The sequence below is a fragment of the Anastrepha ludens genome, chromosome 2, assembly GCF_028408465.1.
Source record: "Anastrepha ludens isolate Willacy chromosome 2, idAnaLude1.1, whole genome shotgun sequence".
Classification (NCBI taxonomy): Eukaryota; Metazoa; Arthropoda; class Insecta; order Diptera; family Tephritidae; genus Anastrepha; species Anastrepha ludens.
The window spans coordinates 113,793,568-113,817,305 of NC_071498.1; the positions used below are offsets into that span (position 1 = coordinate 113,793,568).

The following is a 23,738-nucleotide window of genomic DNA, read 5'->3' on the forward strand; positions in this document are numbered from 1 at the left end:
TATTTTTTGTATGTTTTTTTTTTTGTTTTGGTTTTTCACTTGTTTTCTCTGTAGTTTTCCAGTTAATAATTTCAATCAATATTTTACACGCCTTATGATATATTATATATTATTTTTATTATAATTAAACCGTTAATTAATTCATTAAAAAAATGCTTACACTTAGAAATATTTATTACTTTAAGTTTCGAACTACACTAAAATTTTTTTCGGCATTACTTGACGTCATTCTCACGCGCTGCATTGCGCTTCATCTGCTCTTGTTAATTTTATTGTAAAGTAAATTTTTATAGTAAAATATATATATTTATATATATACGTACACTACAAATTACAAATACGACTACATAAATATGTATATATTTTAATTATATAGTTTTTCATATTTATAATGTTAATTCATTACATTACATTTTTTCTTGTTTGCTGTATAAAATCCTAACTGAAATCTGCATTGCGGCTCCTTCGTACACTTTTTCTTAAGGTTTAAGGTGCAAACAACTTTACGCCGTACTTCAAACATAGTATCCAAGTCTCAGCTAGCAATAACTCATCACCTCTCCCTTCTTTTAACGTACAAACAAAAAAATATTTTAATTAAATTTATTTTGATTTTTCCTATACAATGCTTTTACTATAGTCTGGATCTTATGTTGATGTGTTAAGATTTAATTTTTCATGCGAATATAATGTATATTTTTCAACATTATTGTTTTTGTATTTTTTTTTTTTTTTTTGTATCCATAAAGTGTAATTAACAATTTTGAGGCTTAAGGCATTTAACCGCCTCTTATTTAGCAGTAGACTGAATTGGTCAAATCACCTTAAAGTACGTATTTTCGGTCAATTGTTTCAAGTAGTTAAAGTGCTTGCATTTACATGAATAGGTCGGGACTGTCTGTATATATGTATGCAATTAACACGATTTTTAGGTTTATTTAGTTTAGAAATAAATTTGATTCTTATTGTGTTCTTGGGTATTACTGTGTTATTTATAGGCTTTAACTTTATTCAGTTCTGCGATTTTACAACACATAAATCACATACAAAAAGTGAGTTCAGAAGACATTTTGCTAAACAAACAAAGAAGTCAGTATATATGTATGTACATTTTATATGACTAAAGATGCTAAGAAAAATAGATAAAATCTAAACAACACAAATTTGGAAGAGTTATAACCGCTTGCTTGTTGTAAAAGAAAAGTCCGTTTTTAAGCAATATTTAGCGCATGAAGTTTTTATAATGCAATCGACAATGAAGGTAATTCTTAAAATATATTTCGTCCAGTTAACAAAAAAAAAACTATAATAATACCATACTAAGACACGATGGATCGAAACAAGAAGTTGGAAATTGTTCATGAAACTCAGTTGACGTAGGATTTAATGATAAAAATGTTAAACCTACAAATGAAATAAAAAGGGTGCACTTTTCTTAATTGACAAATCGTATATAACAGAAGTTATATCAGTGATCAGTGGAAAACAATTTACCCGTTTTTAGCTTTAATTTAAAAACACATTCAACATTGCGTGTCACCTGTGGCAACACTAGTAGCAATTGTACAATACTTTAAATCTAATATCTTAGCATGAAATGAACATTGAATACTTATTGAACTAAGCAGAATAGATGAAATAATTGTAAAGGCATTTACACTTCATGCAATAAGGTACTTAAACTAAAAAGTTAAAAATAAAAGGCCAATTGTTTGGAGAGCAGGCTATTTTACGCAGAGCAGGAGAAGGCATATTACAACAAAGTCAATAGGAGGGTTTTAGGTTAAGCTATAAAAAATTGAAGCTAACGAAAGTGAACAGAATAAATTTACAATAAAATGTATGTGTATATAATTGTGTATATGTATGTTTTTTTTTTGTTTTTTGTGTTTTTTGTTTGTTTTGTAAATAACTACACGGCTATGCATGTACTTACGGATTTAATTTTAAGCTGGGAGTAAGCTATTTTCCGTGAAGACATATCAAATCAACATATATTCAAGATATACATGCGCCATGCATACGTATTTATATGTGGTGATGATTTTGCTTAAGTGTTAATATTTTATTCTTCTATGTATATTTTAAATATTTAATTACAAGCTATTAAAGTTGTAAATATGTAGCTGTATCGTTGTCCATATTTTCTTTTCACCGTTGTTGCCAACTTTCCCATTGATCAAATTATTTATGTACTATCTCTAGACAATCGTTTTAATTGCTTTCTTTTCTATATACACACACACATTTCGCTATTGCCAATGCAACTACGCAAGCGTAACTAGGTGTTTAAGTAATACGGAAGATTTCCGCCCTCTCAGTAGCCTCACCTTAACATGGACATGCACAAGACTTGTATTCCCATGTATGTTCAAAACGCTTTACACACACATTTAATTTAGCAACGCATCCATCGTGTATGGAAATGGTGGCGGGGTGCGTTGTGGTGGTGTGGTTTTGCTTTGTTGTTGTAGCTGTTGTTTTTGTATTTGTTGCTGCTGTTGCTGTTGTTGTTGCAGCTGTAATGGTTTCTCATTGCGACCCATTGACGTTGCAACGGTTGTGCCTATTTCTGTAGATGTCACTGCGGTTGATATTGCCACTGCTGTTGTTGTTGTGCTTGTTGTGATTGCTGTCACTGACGACGGTCAGTCGAGTATTACAACTTGCGATTCGATTTGTCTGCTCACCGGCACGGCCGGTGCTGTAACAACATGTGCCATCTGTGCAATTTGTTGTGCCTTGAATGGTAGATCTCGCCATGGTTTGCGTGCAACACGTCGCAGGTCGGCAGGGGAAAGTGTCTTGCGCCATTTTCTGAAAAAACTTATTTTAATTATTTGTACTTTGCATTTAAAAATAGCAGATTTGCATTTAAAATAGTAGATAATTAATAATGAATCGAATCCTCTCGCGATTGGAATATTTGCTAATATTATTATTATAATCAATAAAACAATATAAGCTATGATTTAAACTGATTTAATGGCCTCCACATACTTAGTTTCTGTATTTTTATTTTGCGAGCCGGCTTAACAATAAAACAACAAATTAATTATTGCTCCGTATTATTGATTTGATGGCGGCCGCCGTAGCCGAATGGTTGGTGCGTGACTACCATTCTGGAGTCATGGGTTCGAATTTCCATGCAGGAAACACCAAAATAATATACAGTTTTTTCTAATAGCGGTCGCCCCTCGGCTGGTAATGGCAAACCTCTGAGTGTATTTTTTCCATCTTTATATAGAATTTCAAAATTTGCATTCGCCTAACTTGGAAGCATTTTTCGGTACGAGCAGAACTACTTTTCTGGTATTAATTTATGCAAAGGAATGAAAAAAAAAAAAATAAAAGAAACTTTATCACCAGTGCAGCAACGTTACTGATTTCTGTCCTACTTATTTAATTTACTAATTTTCCTAATTAAGAAAATCAGACGGTACATCTTGCCCTAAAGAGAGGCATGTACAGAGATGGTTACATCATAGAGACCTTGTTTAGTAATGCCAGCTCATCTTCTCATACGCTGTGCTACAGTAAAATATTGAATATAGAATGGGGACACCCTAATGAAAATATTCGGTTGGCGATCTATAATTTTTTATCTATTGTAAATATCTGCATGTAAATTGTAAATTGTAATAAATATTTTTATATATGAATATGTAGAAATTTTATAAAAAGTTAGCTCGGCTTGACTTACTTGCTGCCATCGGTAGCTCTAAAATAATAATCATCTGGTGCATCGACCCAGCTTATGACTTGCTTTCGTCCATTACCGGTACGTCCCATTTGTGCTAGTTTTGGTTTGCCGTTTAACTGCAAAATAAAACAAATCTAAGACCAAAAACAAAATATTATAGAAAAGTAATTAATTACGTGATGTCTCGTTAAGGTATGACCCGCAGCGGCCATCATTGCGGCAAATTGTTCATTGCTTGGACGATGTGATGGCATGGGATCCTTATTGGGACGCTTCGTTGGCGGATATACAGGGTAAAGCATCCCTACACAAAAGTTAAAAGCACAAATAGATTATTTACATGTACAAATATTTATATAGACCTTCATGACTGTGTAATTTTTTTACACAACTCAAACTCATTACCATCCACGGTTTCCTCATTCCGGTCACGACCGCGCTTGCGCCAACAATCAGTACGGCGCGCTGCTGCAGCTCCGCCGCCTGTAGCTGGTACTGGAACTGGCTGCAAATCCTTGGTCACCCTAGGACGATCTGCTGCTGGTTTTGGCGCTGATGCCGCTGTATTGGTTGTTGTTGTTACCTTTGAAGCTGGTACTGGCGAAATAGCAGGTACTGCCGCAGGTAGTACTGCAGCAGCAACAGGAGTTGTTACTACCGGCGCTGGAGTTGGTATAATGGTTAAATCTTTCTCGATCTCCACAATTTTGTTAGGTACGCGCTCATACAACAAACTGCCATCGGGTGCCTTTGGTGGTTTGGGAAATGAGACCACATCGGGTTTTGGTATTTTGTCCTTTGGTGTCAACACTAACCATTCATGTGGTCCATTGCCTGGTGAACCCAGACGATTTGCTATTTTTGTAACACTGCCGCGTTCTCGCTTTTTTCTCTTTATCAGCAAAATTTTCTTGATGTCGGCAGCAGTTTTGTCATTTATTCGATTGGTAACTGTTTCATAGTTATAAAAGGAGATATATATATATCAATGACGTTTATAAACTATATTGCTTGCATTTTTTAAATAAACTTACATTCCTGCTTCACCAATTGCGTGTTGATCGCAAACGATGTTTGGCGTGCTGCTTTCTTGGTTTTTATACAGTTTCGACAAAGAATACGTGCCAGTCGCGTCATTGCATTCGTGTGCAGATAAAAGGCGGTGCGAGTTTTCATGATGGGACGTGGGGAACCCGAACTTATAGCGATTCCATGCGCTTGATCGAAGTGACGCGCCAAATGAGTTTTTAATTTAAATTCTTTGCCACAATTAACCATCGGGCATCTAGGCGAGTGGGAAGAGGGGGAAAATATAATGTAAATATTAAATACTATATTCATAAAGCATTGATTTTTGTACTCACTTTTGCATTTGGCGATTGGACAAATCGCTTACTTTTTCGGTGTCGATAACTTCGACTACAACTGGAGCTTTCTTTTTGGGTTCATGCTCGACTTCAGTTTTTGCGGCATTTCTTAAACCGCCATACTTTTTCCAATAGTCCCAACAACTTTGACAAAGACGGCATGCACCGTGACCACTACTAGTCCATGGATACCACTAATAAGACATTAATGTAAATTATTTATTTTTGATAATTTATTTAGTTTCATTTCAAATAGAAATTAGAAATTTTTAAAGTAGAAATTTTTGTTTACCTGTGACGATTTAACTGTTGAGCAAGATTCACATGGTTTGCCATTATTGGAAAGATCAGCACCACCATTTGTAGTGCCATTATAAATATTGGCACCTCCCTTTATTGAAACCCCACCACTGCCACTCTTATTTACTTGATTATATTGCGGCACATAAACCTGTTTCAACTTTAGTTCCGCCTCAACAGCCTTCACACGTTTCTGTTGCACATAGCGATCGGTTGTCTTCCACATATAATAATATTCTATTATCTGTTTTAGGGTTTTCCAAGGAAGCTGTAATACATAATTTTCGTCAACAATAGGATCACACAAAATCAAGTATTAATCTTTTTACGATAAAACTGTATTTGTCATCAAATAAATAAAATAAAGTTTTGTTACACATTTCGTTATAAAACAAAAAATGATCTTTTGCGTTAAATATGTCATTTGTAGATGCTAAAAAACTTGCATCATGGGCAACTACTTACAAAGTCCTGTCGAATGTCATTGAAATCTTTGCCATATTTGTCCAACGCTTCTTCGAATAGATTTGCCTCTGCGGCACTCCAATCTTCAATTTCGTCGCGGCAGAGTACTGGCCCAGTGGAAGGAACTAACGAACACATCGCCTCTTCAATAGAGTAATTGTGCTTGTGCAGCGTATCCATGGCATGGAACTAGTTAAAAATAAATAAAAAGTTAAACTAAATTTAAAAACAAAATATTCTAATCCAACTATTTTAATCCACATACCAGTGTTATATCACGGCTAGCTGCTGCGGCAGACATATGCAAAGACGGTTGCTTCACCGAACTACTGCAGTCCAGTGCGCGTGCGAATGTGCCTATCGAGCGCGATACCACCAAAAACTGATCAATTTTTCGATCATTCAGGCTATGCTGTGTTTTCCACACCAATGTTTCGAGATCTTCTAACTTGCGCTCATCGCTCGAGACATCTTTGAGTTTCGCAGGGATTTCACTCTGGTAGCGACTACCTACACGTATTTCACCTTTGTCGGCGAGCAGTGTCTTCTGGTTAGGATCGAAGACCAAGCAGTAAAAGAATGTGTCCTGTATTTACATAAGGAAATGGAAAAGGTTAAATTGGTTAGTGATGAGGTGCATACAAAATTCTTGTATGCATATAGGAAATAAATAAAGGCCTAAAGTGAGGGTTAAGTAGTTAGTGTACGATGCGAAATTTACGACTCACGTCTTTACTGAGATAGCTTTGCAGGGACTCCGTCTCGTTCAGCAACGTAACCGAGCATTTGCCACGAATTTGTGTGGCGGGCAGTGCCTCGACTTGACGTGACAAAAACAATTCACGATGTTTGATCTGGTAGCGTTGTTTGGCTGTTAGTGGTTCACCTTTATCCGCAGATGCTGTGCCACCGCCAGGGCCATGATGTATAGGACTATTCAGTCCCTCATCCAGCGCTGCTATAATGACAAAAAATACCGAAAAAAAATTCAGTTCGAAGTATAATACATTTACATGCGTGTGTGCGTGTATACATGTAATATAATAACTAAAATATTACTTGCATAGGCAAATAGTATCTGTGTATGACCCAATCAGTAGAAAAGATACAACCGAATCTAATAAATATAATTAACAAAATACTCAATCGAACAGAAAGAAAGCAATCACAGCATATCGAAGTAAAGTGCCAATTTTAAACTAAATTTTTCACTAATACACATCAAATCAAGACATAAATAAGATGCTACGAAATTAGGAGCTGTAATTGTTAGCTATTTTTTACGTAAATACATACAAACATACATAAACCATTTTGACATTTTCAATATTCAATTTTAGTTAGATATTTTGGTAAAAAATTCTATGATACACTACTATGAAGTTGAGTGATTGAATTAGTTGGTACCTATCGAAGGATCTAGTACTGCTTGTGCGGCCTGCTCTTCGCCTACTGGTGTTCTAAGCCATGTTTTCTTCAGCTTCGTAGCCAGTGGAGAATCTTCAGCGGTTGCCACTATGATCGATGAGGATAAGGAGGAGGATTTAGTGAAAATGTCATAACATATTTTATGTGCATTGTGATGTTTTTAGTAATATTTTTAGGTTTATGTTAATTTTTAATTAAAATTACTACTGCAATACTGATAGCTAGAAAATTTAAATCCAAACTACTTCCTACGATACGAGTACCTACAGCAAAAAGGTGTCAAAATTAATGTAATTAAAAGTATTCGTGTGAAAGTAATATCAATTGGCAGTCATCATATTTTCAATAACACTGTGGAACAACCATTGTATAGCCTCAACCAAACCAATTACAAATGGTAGTATCCACGCCTAGTTGTGAAAGCCCTATACAATTTACCACATCAACGCAATTTTCTTACTCTGGGTTAAAGATTAATGCATTTAGTCAAAAATGCCTTTGTTTTACTTCAAATATTATGTAGAAATAGAGTAACCACTACTATCTTCAGAGATCTATGATACATTTTAGCGAACTATTTTTCGACAGAACATATAAACCGCCTAACCCCTACCATGTGAGTCTTTTTGGCCCTCCTTTTAGATAGCTTATATTTGAATTACAATTTAAAGGCAATTAAAAAGGGCATTTAGAGAGCTAAAATGGTTTAATAAAATTTTTAGCGAAAAATTTATTAGGTTTTTTGATTAGTGTCCTGTGAGGTACCTTTACATGCCGCTGATGACGTCGTCGTTTACCTCTTGGGAAAACACTCTCCAAGGTTGTGCCAGATCGGTATATTTCTTTGTATTGGACACTCATTTAAATCGAGGAAGTCAAGTGACTTTCCTTTTCCTTCACGACAAAGCACAGCTCACTCCTTGGCAGCTGTGGTCGCAAACTTAATGGAAATAGGTTCCTATCTTATTTCACATCTACCCTATTCTCCAGACTTGACTCCCTCGGATCTCTTGGACTACTACTTGAAGGGATTGAAAAACTAGAACAGCGTTGGACAAAGTTTATAAGCCTAAAAGAAGACTATGTATGGAGAATGTCGAAAAATAAAAAAAGTAATTTTTAATTTTCCATGACCCAATTTTCAAACGACCCTGGTATGTATAAGCAATGGATTTATTCAACTGACAAAGACGGTAACGCTAACCAATTTATTTATATTTATATTAAATTTATATTTATTTAGGTCCCTAGTAGCCAGTGTGCTAATTAAGTTAGGGTTTTATTGTATATAACCCCTATAAATAATAATTTATTTTCTTTTATTGTTTTAAAAAAGGTCTAAGCTTTTCAGATTTATTCTGAGATAACGGAAGCTTAGGAACAATGAAGGAAAGCCTTCGGAAAGCCTAATATCGTTCAAATGACTGCCCCGACTGGCTTACAGTAGGCCATTCGATCAACCCAATTTTTAAGCACATTTTCGATTGTTTGGGCTCCAATTTCATGAATGGCAACTTCGATTTCGTGTTTTAAAGCATCAATCGCCTCTGGCTGGTTCGCATAGCATTTGTCCTTAACGGCTCTTCACAAAAAATAGTCCAACGGGCTTAAATCACAGCTCCGAGGCGGCCAATTGATATCGGAATTCAAAAACGGTAGCCAAAAGTTCGAGTGTAACTTTGGCAGTGTGACAAGTTGCACCGTCCTGTTGAAACCAAATGTCATCCATGTCATCCACGGGAACGCTCGCCATTTACTGTAACCGCGGAAGAAGAAGAAGACTCACCACTTTGGAAATAGGTTTTCAATATTTCCCAATTTTTTTCATGCGTATAGCGTCCCATCTCGTAAATGTCAAGCCTTTAAGTAAATTATGAACACATTTGACATGTCGTTTGTGTTACCATTCTCAGACAAATAGGTGGTTCAAAAAGCAAACGCTATATGGCCCACCCTGTATTTTTTATTTTAATTAAAATGGGACGACTAAAATCCACAAAACGCCAGAGTATTCTAACGTCTGTGAGATCAAACTGACAGCTTCTTGATTTTTATGATTTCTATCGTCTTATTTTTTAAATTGTATTGAATCAAAAATATTATACAAATATTATATTACAGCTGGTGGCTCTAGACCAACAACAATGTTTTGTACGTTTAATTGTCACGGCAAAGTATTGGAAAAGTAGAAAACAAAAAATCAATCCGCCTTGTTTCATTCTGTGCTGACAGCCACATGGGCACGGTGAAAGAAAGAAAAAAACCAATCAGCTGATTTGCCAAAACCACCTTCAATAGATTCGCCTTGATATTTTAAGATTCGCCCAGGAATCAATGCGAATATTAAAAACAAATCCTTTTGAAAAACAATTTTTTATAGCGTTGCCAACTGAATTTTATTGCAAAAATAGCGATTTATTACAAATTTAGGTTTATATTAAGATATATGGAGGTATTGAAGGAAAGGTGTTTAGGTGAGCTTAAACAAGTGGCTTAGCTGGTGTTGCCACTGATTTCTTTGGAAATTACGAATCCAGTAATATTATCAAAAGACGTCATCGAATTAAACAAAAAATCAAATTAGTTAGGTTAGAACATTGTATCAAACAAAATGTGATGAATGGAAAAAGCTTTAATGAAAACTGTTTGTGTATGGCGATGCCACCTAACTCTTTAAATGCAAATGGTAAATAATAGTACATATGAATTAAGTATTAGGATTTTAATACAAAAGTATTTTTTGAATGGCAGAGCCACTTATTTTTTTATTCAAAAGGTAATGGATTTGTATAGTATGTCCATTAAAATAATAAAAAAAATTCGGAAAAGTAAAATTTGGCATATTTCCAAAACTGTTGTCCGTTTCGTCGTTTGATCTTTACTATTACCTCCTTAAATATTTTACATTAAACCCTATATTTTGCTTTCAGAAAAACAACTACTTCCAGGAAAAATATGTACAGAGTGGTCGATATAGTGCTTTCTTTTTAAAAATTCCAAAAAATTTACAAAAATTAATTTGTATTTCGGCTATTATTAGTTGCTTAAAAGAGCAAACATTCTCATTATTTTGGAACACGATACCATTCCCGTGTCTGCCCCAATTGACTTCGCAGTAGCGGATCCAGTTAACCCAGTGCTCCAAGATCTTGGTGACAGTTTCTGGCTCTACCTCACGAACGGTTTGCTCGATACTTGCCTTAATGGCCTGAATTTTTAATGGCATGTTCGCTTAACTTCGGCCTTCCACGGCATGTTAAGCGCAAAAGTCTAACGACGTCAAATCGCAACTCCGAGATGATCAATTGACATCGTCGCGACGACTACCAACGACAATAATATGATTACCGAACTTGGCACACACACTAGGCAGCAAAATTTTTAAATAAAAAAAGCCAATGATGCCACTGCTCCAAAATCCGCATACAACTTTCACTATTTGAGGATGTATTTGCTTCTCGACGATTACGTGAGAGTTTTTCGATCTCCGGATGCGGTGGTTTTGGTTGCTCACATAGCCGCCGAAACGAAAATTTGTTTCGTTAAAATGCGTATTTTCAATAAACGTACACTAATTTTTTTATTTTTTAAAGAAGTTTTAGACAGCACAAAAACATGTGATTGACCTTTTTTTGTAAACAAATTTAATTTTTATGAAGTCTGGTATTTTGTGCACTTCTGCCCGTGCGCCGGTTTGAAATTTGCAGTTTATGGTCAGAAACGATAAAATGGAAAATTTATCAACCACAAACGCGAGTATTAAGGTATATGTATGGTAATTTTTTTGGACAACACAACAATTTGTAAACAAACTCAGCTGATATGATATGACTTCTTCTACCAGTTTTTGCAAGTGATGGCAACTTTTCCATTCATTAACTTGTTTGCTTTTTCTTCAATTTGGGATAGAATTTTCGGTGACGCTCTTGTTTTTGATAATGACTAATTTTGTTATCGACAACAAATCTGCCAAGATTTCCAGCGGTAAATAGCTGTACCGTCAAAATGCCATATGATTTAAAAAACAGTTTATGGGGACAATTTTAATTCGATAGACACGAAAAACAAATGGTTTTCGACAATTTTTTTGAGCATTTATTCTATTGCACACAAAAAAAATTGCCATAAATTAACGCGATACTAAAATTGAATAGGCCATGAAACTGTATACCCTTCTAAAGATATGAAAGTGGTTTGATTGGAGAAAGGCACCTTTCTCTAACCAATTGATCCAAAGTGAACGTTTTTGACTAATAGACTAAGAGCCCGCGACGCCCAGACCTTCGTTAAATTATAAAAGTTGGAAATTTTTCTATATACGTCTCCTATACAGGTATAAGCAAACCCAGATTATTAAACCTGGGTCGCGGTGGCTTTGGCAGGTAACAGGTAGTAAAGGTAAGTAAAATTGAGTCTCAAATTTGTAATAGTATAAAGCTTAGTTTTTATACATTTCAACTTACAATCATATCAGAAACTGCCTCGTCCATTGGCGGACACTTAGGGCGGTAACAACCCCTCCCCAGACACCCTAACATTCTAATTATTTATAAATCTACTTTCGTCATAGTATAAAATCTAATTTTTATATATGTTATTCAGAGATCTATAAAAATAATGTTTTCACAATCCCCAGACAGTTTCGATGGTTTCCCTATCTTCCCAGACATAATGAAGTCCACTCCAGGCGTGAGCGCGATGAATATATATGTACGTTGGTGCGAGTGAAATAGCGCGATTGGGCGAATGCTGGGTATATCTATGGATTACAATGTTGATATATCTAAGATTTTATCCTACCCAATTACGTCGGTACCATTGTCAATGTGCCACTTAGATGGCGCAATTTGTAAAACGGATAAAGCCGCTCTGATGAAGTGCTTGGAGAAGGAGGTACAACATGATTCTCCACGTCATATTGATGTTTTAATTATTGATGGTTTCTTTCTATTGCATACAATGAAAAATGCCCCGAAACTATTTGGAGGAATTTCAACGCAACTGTTGAAAATGGTTACACAATTAAAGGCGTTGAGAGTTGATGTAATTTTTGACCAATACTTTACACCCTCAATCAAAGATTATGAGCATTCTCAACGGTCTAAATCAGCACAATTAGACTACATTATAACTTCACCTGACCAAAAAGTACCAAGTAATTTTACAAAGGAGTTAAAAAATTCCAACTTTAAAGAAGCTCTTGTAAACTTTTTTATTTTACATTGGGCTACTGATGAAATGGCACCATTTATTGGTAACACTTTAATTCACATAAACTTTAGAAAATGTCATTCTTTCATTGTTAATGATTCCCGGAAAGTTTTATCAGGTATTAATGAAGAATTGTCATGCCCGGAACATGAGGAAGCTGATACCAAAATTATATTTCATATCTGTAATTACAACTTTGAAGCAAATATAGTAATTCGAACTGTTGACACTGATATTGCCGCTATAATGCTTGCTCATTTACATCGCTTAAAAAATGATTCGACCATTTGGATGCTGACGGGTACTGGAAACAATGTGAGGTACGTGAATCTAACAAAGATACACGCCCAGTTAGGAGAATCCATTTGCCGAAGCTTGCCTGGTTTCCACGCAATAACAGGGTGCGATTACAATCCGGCATTATTTAGAAAGGGAAAACTAAGACCTTACAAACTATTAAAAAAAAACGATGAATTCCAAAAAGCTTTTATAAAGTTCGGCGAAAATAAGTTAATAGAGGACAGCAGTGAACAGAAGAACATTTTCAATAGTATTCAGAAATATATATGCAGTGTATATAATGTTCGGAATGCAATTGATGTCAATTCTGCTCGAGTTCAGATATTTATAGACTCATACAAAGTTTCCGACATTAATGAGGCTTTCAATCGAAAAAAATTGAGAAACTTTGATGCTAGCAGTTTACCACCTTGTGAAAATGAGCTACTACAGCATTTTTTACGAGCTAATTATATTTGTACGATTTGGAACAATGCTCACTTAAGAAAACCTACTTCACATAAACCTGAAAATAATGGCTGGGTACTGGAAAATGATCAATACCATTTTAAATGGTTTGAAGGAGATCAGCTACCTACTTATGTCAGTGATTCTCTACAAACTTTGTCAGGTATGTTATAATGTTCACTGTTTATGAAGAAATTATCAACCATTCATAATTATTCTAACTTGCTTTAATTATTACAGAAGCTGATGAAGACGATGACATTCATGAGGACAAATCCGCAGAATGGAGTAGCGGTGATGAAGATAATCGAGATACCGACGAGGACGATGAAGTTGATTAAATATTTTTTTTGATTTAATAATAATGTTTGACACATTATATTTTTACTTTGTATTGTAATGGCTATAATTATAAATATAATTGAAATCTTTTTCGATTGGTTCAATTACGATCTAAATTATTCTCTCTCCTTACAGTAAAACTAACAAGCATACAAATTTATCTTCTTAACTTTAAACTTCTAGAATTTTACCATCAGCTGTCGATTTTTCGTATTTTTTTCTGCACAATACTACAAAAAATTTTCGATTGATATTTACAACTTTCGTATAATTTGTTAATATGAAAATTTTTCTGCGTTCTCCTTTAAAAATTTACTTTTTTTATCTGTTATAAATGTATATAATGAATTTTCTTGATAAATTTAGAGAACAGATCGCACTATTTCACTCGCACCAACGTACATATATATTCATCGCGCTCACGCCTGGAGTGGACTTCATTATGTCTGGGAAGATAGGGGAACCATCGAAACTGTCTGGGGATTGTGAAAACATTATTTTTATAGATCTCTGAATAACATATATAAAAATTAGATTTTATACTATGACGAAAGTAGATTTATAAATAATTAGAATGTTAGGGTGTCTGGGGAGGGGTTGTTACCGCCCTAAGTGTCCGCCAATGGACGAGGCAGTTTCTGATATGATTGTAAGTTGAAATGAATAAAAACTAAGCTTTATACTATTACAAATTTGAGACTCAATTTTACTTACCTTTACTACCTGTTACCTGCCAAAGCCACCGCGACCCAGGTTTAATAATCTGGGTTTGCTTATACCTGTAGAGGAGACGTATATAGAAAAATTTCCAACTTTTATAATTTAACGAAGGTCTGGGCGTCGCGGGCTCTCACTCTATAATATTTTTAGTTTGAAGTAGCTTTTTGGCACAACGATGAGCGACATTATTCGAAATAAAGCCAGAAACTCTCAACAAGATATCTTTTGCGAAAGCGCTATTAAGAAGCCAGCGGAGGCAACGAATTGAAATGAAATCAAATTAAAAAGGGTGTTGCTTGCTCTTAGACCTTAAAGTCCTTTCACCTACTCATCACAGTAGCTAACTCAAACGCAGTTCCCTCAATAAACTTAAGATGGAAATGGGTTGGACTGTACTAGGCCGATAATTCTACTCCTTCTTCTCGTTATGGCATCGTATTAAAAAAAAAACGGTGTATTGTGGGTTCTGGGGACCGTTCTCAGTATGTTCTTAAGGCTTAAAATGCTTTAACCACTTTTGACTATACCCTCGTAATAAAAACTTCGCCTCACGTAGCATCACAATCAGCTTCCAGCTTATGTATCGTAGCTTCTAATCTCTTCTTTTTTGGTATGTTGACCTACGGCTCAAAATGGCAGTTCGCTCGTTCCACAGATTTTTACCTAAATTGATCTCTGCACATGTACATATGCACGATTACGCTGGGAAGATGCTAGGAAGGCATAAATAGCTTTGTTTTGGGGTCATGTATTCCAGCGTGTATGCCTTCGGGTGTTTTAGAAGCCATCTGTATACTATTGCAGAGTACACTCACATAGTTTCCTTTGGAAAGCAGGTGTACTCCAGTTTGCTTTACCGTCCAGTTCGAACCGAAATTCCCACATTGAAACATTGGAATATAACTCTCATAATGAAAAAAAAAAAAAAATTAAATAAAAAATATTTCTTATCTAAGGGTAGTTACGGGGCAACGTTTTTGCGATAAAGCTTATGATTGTTATGTCCCTCCTCTCAAGACGAAATCCGGTATTACTTTAAATATATCTCGAAATCTCAAGATTAAAATTTTCCACTAATGCATCCCTAGTAGAGCATTTTACAGGCTAACGCATTGTCCAGGATATGTTATTTTTAAGTCGACCTTCTTGTAATACGGCACAATTTTTGTATACTAATTTAGAAAAATATAAACATATCTGGCGGCCGCCGTAGCCGAATGGCTTGGTGCGCGACTACCATTCGGGATTTACAGAGAGAACGTAGGTTCGAATCTCGGTGAAACACTAAAATTAAGAAAAACATTTTTCTAATAGCGGTCGCCCCTCGGCAGGCAATGGAAAACCTCCGAGTGTATTTCTGCCATGAAAAACTCCTCATAAAAATATCTGCCGTTCGGAATCGGCTTAAAACTGTAGGTCCCTCTATTTGTGGAGCAACATAGAGACGCACACCACAAATAGGAGGAGGAGCTCGGCCAAACACCCAAAAAGGGTGTACGCGCCAATTATCTATACTATAAAGGTGAAGGTCTGTACATTGTCCGCGCATCACTACGAAACGTCAACACCAAATGACGTAAAAATTTTTATACATTCATATTTTCACCCAATGAAGGTAATAGGCATGTTTTTATGATGGAACTCCCTTCCCACAGCCCCCAGGCCGCGCCACCACTCTCATTCGTCACTAATAATCAAATATTTGCTTAAATTTAATCTAAAAAATCTTAGTTTTTCCTATTTCCCACTATTTATAGCACACTCTAGACTTCATAATCCGCATAAGCTGTTCAACTATGACCCAAATGCAAAGTTCAAAAACGGTTTGAGATAGAAAATTAATAAAAATACAATAATTTTTCTTGATATTTTTCAGATTGGTTGTTTTGATTTTATTCAACGAGGCATAGCAACGAATTATTAATAAAAATTATTTTCTATGAAATTATTGTTTGTGATTCTTTTACATATATACATGTCCTAAATCCCTCAAAATTACTCCTACGCGAGCGGGGCCGCGGGTTAAAGTTAGTATATATATATATAAACACATCTTTGTGTAAAATCTACTAGTTTTTAATAATTCATAAAAATTAATTTTTGCCCTGAAAAGAATGTCTAAAAGAATAGAAATATAATATTTTGTGTCTGCATCATTCACGAATTAAGACGTTTATGCAGTAGTCTGGTAATTTTCAAGTGAAATAAATATTTATGTTTGATCAGGGAATTAAATGAAATTATTTGCAACACACAAAGTTAGAGCAAACTTTTTATCAAAGACCGAAACCAAATAACGCTTTAATGTCACCTGGCGAAAATGCCATAAAGTAAGCCTTAATGTATCTGCATTACTTTAGAAACAGAGCAACCAAACAAAAGTGGAGATGGGGAACGGAAATGGATTACCACCAACAGAACCTACAAACTTACGAACGATAGCCGAAAAAAGAGGAAGCGCAATGTGATGCAATGGCGTTGAATTGAATAGGGTGGAAAAAAGGAAAACTGATTGTGGGATGAATTGGAGTGGTGTTTCGCTCAGCAAAGATGTCTGAAGTTGCCGGTTAGCATAGTAGGATGGGAAATGGTGGCGGTGGTAGTGGGAGAAGGCGCACACATACAAGCACACATCCAAATGAAAATGCATGTGCCCGACGGGGCCGCGAACTGTAGAGTAGAGCACTGTGCAATGTACGACTGAGGCGGCGGCCAGAACGCGTTTTGTGGTATTTGCCACCCCCGCTTATGACCGCTCGAACAGGCCTCGTGTGACGCGTTTTTGCGCAGGCAAACGATTGAAAAGAAATGTATACGTATGCATATACTAAGGCCGATAGGACGGGGCGGGGGCCGCGTATTGTGTGTGTATAGATATCCATATGTATATATGTAGAAGTAAATTTTGATTAGTTTTAAAGCAAAACTTCCGGTGGATAAAAAAGTGTTGAATTATTGTATTGTAACAAAATTAGTGGTTAGTATTTTTATTCAACACCATTCGTCGCCGTTGTAAATATTTTAAATTTATGTTGGTACATTTTCGCTTGACCTGGGCAGGGTACTTCGTTTTGCATTGATAATACACGTATGTATGTATGTGCATACGTAATATGGTTACGGTACTCCTATTTATATGAAATCAAGAGTAAGTCTCATCGCATATTGACGATATAATGGCATGTGGAAGGCGATACTTTACCATACAAGTGAATATTTCGGAAACCGCGACATTTGGCGTGTTCAACTTGCAACGGCAGGCTCCCATTGAAATTGTGTGGATGTGTATGTAACTGTGTGTATTGTGTGCGTATATATGTACATAGATAAGGTTTGCACCGAAAATTCGTATGATCTGGTGGTTGTTGAAATGGACGAAGCGTAGTCGGTGTTTAGAATTTGTTGTTGTTGTAGTCAAAATTTGGTTACGCACACATACGCAGACATATACATACATACATGTGTATATATATTCGCACTTTTGGTAAAGGGCGTAGGTGTATTTCAACTGCAGCCTTTAGCCTCATTTTCGTGCGCTCATACACACAACCACATTGATACACCACCGACTGATAGTATACACCTAAGCATTGACGTATACACATATCAAGTCATACATACATACATACATACATTGTATCTTTGTATTTACATAAATACATAGCGCTATGCCAACAAGCATTTTCAAGTATATTTGCGCCCACCTTTTGGCCATCAACTGAAGCCCCTTCCCACCCCATTCCCTACTAACATCCTACACAATCCCTAACGGTATCGAGGTACTGCCGCAATCAACAACCTAAAGCGGGTAGTTTAGACAAAGTTACGCAGGGAAGCAACTCAGTAGTTAAGTATGTATGTATGTACATATATATATATGTATGTATTTTGTTTTAGATATGTATGAATAAATGTAAGTTGTGGAGCCCTCTCAGCCTCAGCTTCAGCCTCAGTCTCAGCCTCTGCAGCTGTTATTGCTGCTACTTGATGACGTTGTCGCTGAACGTTATTGCAGTTGTTGTTGTTTATTACTCGTTGCTCTGCTCTTGTCGGTTGGCTGGCTGACTGAATGACTGGTTGGTTGGTTGGTTAGCTGGGACCTCCTGTCTTGTATTAGGCATCGATGCAGATGCGGATATTCTGAACGCTGTTGCTGGCCTTATTGTTTCGCATGTTGTTTTTACTGTTGCTGAAACTATTGCCGGTTATTCGCTGTCGGTAATACGCTGGTTAGCGTAGACAATACCACTAGTTTCTGGTTGCAAATCATACATAAGTACATATGTGCATATTTATGTACAATACTAGTGAATGCTCATAATGTGAAATACTCGACCCATTGCGATCTGTTTCTACGTACTTGTATGTATGTGTGTATAAGTTAGGTTTAAAGTTTATGTATTGACGAATGACCGGCGTTGTACCTGCATACATACTTGTCCACACAATCTGCGACAATCCCGGATTACATTACTTTTCAAGTTCTGAATAACTTTCACATTATATTTGCATGATACGAGAAGTAATAACCCATTGTAGCCATATTTATTAGCATAGGCACGTCAACAATTTAAAGATACTAGATGTTTCTGTATTTAACGCTCTGAGCAAGAATTTGTATAGGTTAAACAATTATTGCAAAATTTTACCAGGATTTTCCGGTGCTCAGGAACCGAAAACAACAAGTAGTTTAGCGATGACCAAATTTTATTTATAACTTGGCATGTACGTATAGCCTAATTCTTGTTGATATTATTAGTTGAATCATATGTTGTAACAGCATAAACATACCCCATACATGTACGGGAATGCTGCTGGATTGACGATTCTTAGCCAGATATAAATCCGGGTCATTCCGGTAACGTAGAAACGACTGTCGTGGGACCGATGGGTGGATTGATTTTATTGCCGCGTGTGATAAGTCTGAATTGAAGGTAATTATCTCTTCTTCTTCTTAATTGGCGCGATAACCGCTTACGCGCTTTTGGCCGAGCTTAACAAAGCGCGCCAGTCGTTTCTTTCTCGTGCTAACAGGCGCCAATTGGACACACCAAGTGAAGTCAAGTCCTTCTCCACCTGATCTTTCCAACGCAGAGGAGGTCTCCCTCTTCCTCTGCTACCACCAGCTGGTACCTTATCGAATATTTTCAAACCCGGAGCGTTTGTATCCATTCGGGTAAAATAACCTAGCCAACGAAGCCGCTGGATCTTTATTCCATGCACTATGTATATGTCCCGTAAAGCTCATACAGCTCTTTATCCCATCGCCAGCTTGCAAAGGTATAAAAACCTTCCGCAGAATCTTTCTATCAACACTCCAAGGGACGCCTCATCATCCAATCTTCTGCACCATACAATAAAACGGGCATGATGAGAGATTTATTTAATGCTAGTTTTGTTTACTACCCATTTGCCTATTTAGTCCAGAACAGGTTGACGGATCAAAACTCCGTACTCTGATGATGACCCCGGCAAATTTCTCATTAAAAAAATACTTTATCCTTTATAAGTATGTTTCTTTCTATTGAAAGCTCTACAAAGAAGTAGGTAGAGTCTAGTCAATTAGGTAACTAAATGCAAAAGGCTTCGATTGACAACATTCAATATATCACACCATTAGAACCATTAGAGCTGTCTCACATACTCATACATACTATATGTATAGTATAATATGTAGATCATAGATATACACAGAATCAAGCATTAGTATTCATAATACAAATAATAGTGTATGACGACGATAAAAAATAAATAAAACGCTTTTAAGCATTTGCTTCTATAGATTCTTTGCAGAAACATACATATTAGAGGGAGGTTTAGTGAATAGAGTTATTTAACTTACGTTGATGTTTATCGGCCAACTGAACCAGAGGATTCGGCAGATCGCGCCTTCTGTAAAAGCACATAACTTTTGCTTCCACATTACCAGACTGATTTTTATTTAGCTCCTCTATGCGTCGTATTAAAAATGGATTACTTGGATTCGTCTCTACGTAAACATAGTCTGGAAAACGGAGGAAAATAAATTTATAAATAAGGAATCGAGATAAATAGTCTCAATAATACAAAAAAAAAAATGCATTTGTTGCTGCTGTGTTGAGCGACATATTCAAATCGGGGGCTCCTTAGTAATTTCGCGTTTTAATAAACAATAAATTAAGGTCAAATAAATTGGACTCGGTGGCTCGCTCGCTACGTTGATGAAAGGATACGAAATTATATAAACTCTGATGGCAAAAATGTATAAACCTCTTTGGTTTCGCTACATATTAAAATGTAACGTGAATCTATAAGAGATATTCTTGCACAGAGAGCCCTTGTTAGCTTAAGCACACATATATTGTACAATATAACCAAATCGATGTGCAAAATTGCTACTGCAGTAGCATCTTCTTTTCCCATCTCCGCGCGACACTAACCTCCTGTTCATGTACCCACTCAAACCTAATTACCCAAAACCTCTCTTTAGACCTTTCCGGGACCCTTCCGGGAGAAACAGCAAATGTTTTTGACGATGACGACCAGCGCTTGGCGAATTGCTACAACAAAACTAAAAGCAGTTTGTGGTTGCATTTTTGAGTAGCTACAATAATAACAACCAAAACAAATTAGCAAATAACTTTTCAACAAATCAAATTAATACAAATAATACAGGTCCATCATAAAAATGTACGTAAAACCTAACATCAAACATCATAACGAAAAACATCAGAATCGAAAACGAAAAAAGAAACGAGCGAAAGCTGCATTAACAGACTAAGCAACAAACAAGTGGGAAAATATAAATTAGTCTTCCCGCTGCGGTTATAATCATACGTACCTAAACACATACACATGCACTCTTGCATATATAGTCTTATACACATGCACAGATGCCACATGGCATAATGGCAGCAAGAGCTACGCGATGCATTAACTAGCAAACTAACCAATCGACAAAAGATCGGAAAGACTGATGGCCGAAAAATTTACTGACGGCAGCATTTGCTTTATATAGACGGATGTACATAGAACCAAATAAAGACAAAAAAATTGGTAAAAGAAGTAAGAGCTCTTAAATTAAACTACCGGTATGCACTTGTTCCATTTGGCTGTATTTAATGCTAAGGTCAGCAATTCCTCTACAATTTCACATAAATGCACCGAGCAATTTTAAAACGAAAACCTGTTTTTTACAAAATGTTCTGCTGATCTTATTGAATATTCAAACAATATGTTACATATCTAACTGATAATTCACTAAGATTTTTTGTTCTAATATATAGTTGAAATTGAGTTTCATACCATATTCTTGTGTATATGAATATTCATGCGTATGTATGTATGTATAACACAAACTTTCTCTATTTATCTATGCTGCATCGCTTGATGGTAGGATCGACAGTGACTGGACCGCAGAACGCATGAAATATTGAACAGCATTTGCCGAAAAATTCAAGCTAAAATCAATATACTAAGCTAGTTTATATTTATTCATGCGTACTCCGGCTAGTTCCCTTATAATCTTGTTAAATCTAATTAAATTAATCTTAGTAAGGAAATGAGGAAGTGCATATGATTTGAATTGTTATCTCAATGCTAGCTTAAGTTTTTAGCTGCACCTTTTCAATGTCGAATAATGTCTCAAACAAATCTCAAAACCTTTTCAAATATTATACTAAAACACATTTTCTCCTCAAAGCTAACGAGTTATGACAAAGTTTAGTCCCATTTACCAACATCTGATAGCACGATAGAGTATGATTTTAATATGCCATCTCCTTGCACATTTCTTATTTAATCTTGCAATACAGAATACAAATGCAAGCCATAAATGCAAAATGCAGTTTTGGACGTCGCAGACGAAACGAAAGCTGCGACGTGACAGCGATACCAACATAGGCCAAAGCGAACGCAGTGCACCATCGCGCAACAGCGGCAGTGGCAGCGGCACCAGCAACCGCGACAGTAACAACAGCAGCACCAAATGCGGCGACGGCAGCAACAAAAGCGCCAGCGCCGAAAGACACGAACAAGGTGTAAAACGCAGAAGAGAAAATGGAAAATTTTTACCTCCAACCCGATACATATTTGTGGCCATTTTCACTCAATTTTCAACCACAATTTCACACAAAAAGTGTTTAGCACTTCTTTAATTATTATTTTTCACAATTTTCATGCAATTTTTTTCACATTTAATCGCGTTAATTTTAATTTGTTGTGATTACATTCACAAAAGACGCGTTTTTTTCGTCGCCATCTTAGAAACACAAAACGTCAAATGTCAAAAAGTTTCGTGGTGGAATTTTTGCAAGCCCGTCCTCTTCTGGTCGATTACTAAATGTTGACAATTCTCAGCGTCATCTTAGGTGCGAATGCCTGTCAACCAAACTTTATTGGAGCAAAACCTTGCTTATGAAGTTGCCAGACCGTTATGTCAGTAAAACATCTTGACGCATCAACAACTAATTGTTTTACGATTGCTTATAATACGTACACATATGCATTAATCACCTACAAATCCACCAAATTCACATATGGCAGATTACCTGCAAAATTTATAATCAGCTGTCAATACTGGTTGTGAAAGGTTTTTCTTCATAGAAATTACTTTGGTGGAATATTTTGGAGTTTTTAGTTTGTTTAATAATAATTAACGATATGAAGAAAAGACAAGGAGAAGGAATAGCTGATTTAATTGCGCAATTGGCTACTAGTAATAAACAGTTGGAGGAAATCCGTAAACGACGTTTACTGAGGTTTCAAAAAATTGTGGCAGCAATACGCATTCGAAATTCCATATTACATTTTATAAGTACACACGTTTATGGACTCACGCTTTTTTGCTGTTATATGAATACATAGTTAATAATACCTAACAAACATTTTATTAGAATTATTTCTACAAACCCGTTTCCAAACCCGCATCATATCTTGTAAAACCGATAACAGTTTTTGGAGTTATTCCATTTTTCATAGGCCAGACCTACAATATCTATTATATAATCTCGAAAGTTCAAAATTACTGTCACACGGTGTTATTTTTGACTTTTCTATCTAATCGGATTAAAAGAAGTAGAAAATATTAAAGGTGATTAATTTTTAAACTAAGTTTAAGCCTGAAAAATTAGTCATTTAAGTGTATGATGTTTTCTTTTCACGTAATAATGTGGCATTTCTTCTCTGCGCCGCGACTGTTAAAATTCCGTTTTCTTTCCCTCTACAAAGAGATAGGATGATCATTATTCAGCTTATTTTAATTTATCTGTGTACATAAGTTTTTCAAAATAGTGGAAACTGAAAAACTGGTCATGAATTTAGCAAAACCAGCTGTTGAGCTGATGTACCTCCAAAGTTTACTGAACTTTCTTTTATTACAAAGAAAAAGAACTCTATGAATATTCTGAGAAAAGAAATACAAATTTTACAGTTCTGGCACACGATAAATGAAATTCTGCTAATTTTCCACTTCAAAC

General features: G+C 35.8%; 2 protein-coding genes across 6 annotated transcripts; one reads left to right on the plus strand and one right to left on the minus strand.

Annotated features, from left to right (window-relative positions):
* Positions 1 to 100: 100 nt before the first annotated feature.
* On the minus strand, positions 101 to 22,586 carry LOC128855120 (metastasis-associated protein MTA1). Of its 5 annotated transcripts, XR_008453693.1 has the most exons (14): positions 22,336 to 22,586; positions 20,126 to 20,287; positions 7,243 to 7,350; positions 6,564 to 6,793; positions 6,101 to 6,421; positions 5,836 to 6,024; positions 5,363 to 5,638; positions 5,068 to 5,264; positions 4,738 to 4,988; positions 4,109 to 4,654; positions 3,880 to 4,007; positions 3,704 to 3,819; positions 1,937 to 2,817; positions 101 to 1,788 (listed from the first exon to the last, which is right to left on the minus strand). XR_008453693.1 is itself a non-coding variant. In XM_054089765.1 (13 exons), the coding sequence occupies exons 1-13, from the start codon at positions 22,361 to 22,363 to the stop codon at positions 2,649 to 2,651; spliced, it is 2,718 nt and encodes a 905-aa protein (XP_053945740.1). In that variant the 5' UTR covers positions 22,364 to 22,586; the 3' UTR covers positions 101 to 2,648. The 5 variants fall into 5 exon arrangements, 4 of the variants coding, with proteins under 4 accessions (XP_053945740.1, XP_053945739.1, XP_053945742.1 ...); XM_054089765.1 differs by having other exon boundaries at positions 101 to 2,817; positions 6,564 to 6,790; XM_054089764.1 differs by having other exon boundaries at positions 101 to 2,817.
* LOC128855122 (uncharacterized) lies at positions 11,980 to 13,667 on the plus strand. The gene is made up of 2 exons (XM_054089768.1): positions 11,980 to 13,384; positions 13,462 to 13,667. Exons 1-2 carry the CDS (start codon positions 12,010 to 12,012, stop codon positions 13,560 to 13,562), a joined length of 1,476 nt encoding a protein of 491 aa, XP_053945743.1. The 5' UTR covers positions 11,980 to 12,009; the 3' UTR covers positions 13,563 to 13,667.
* Positions 22,587 to 23,738: the final 1,152 nt, after the last annotated feature.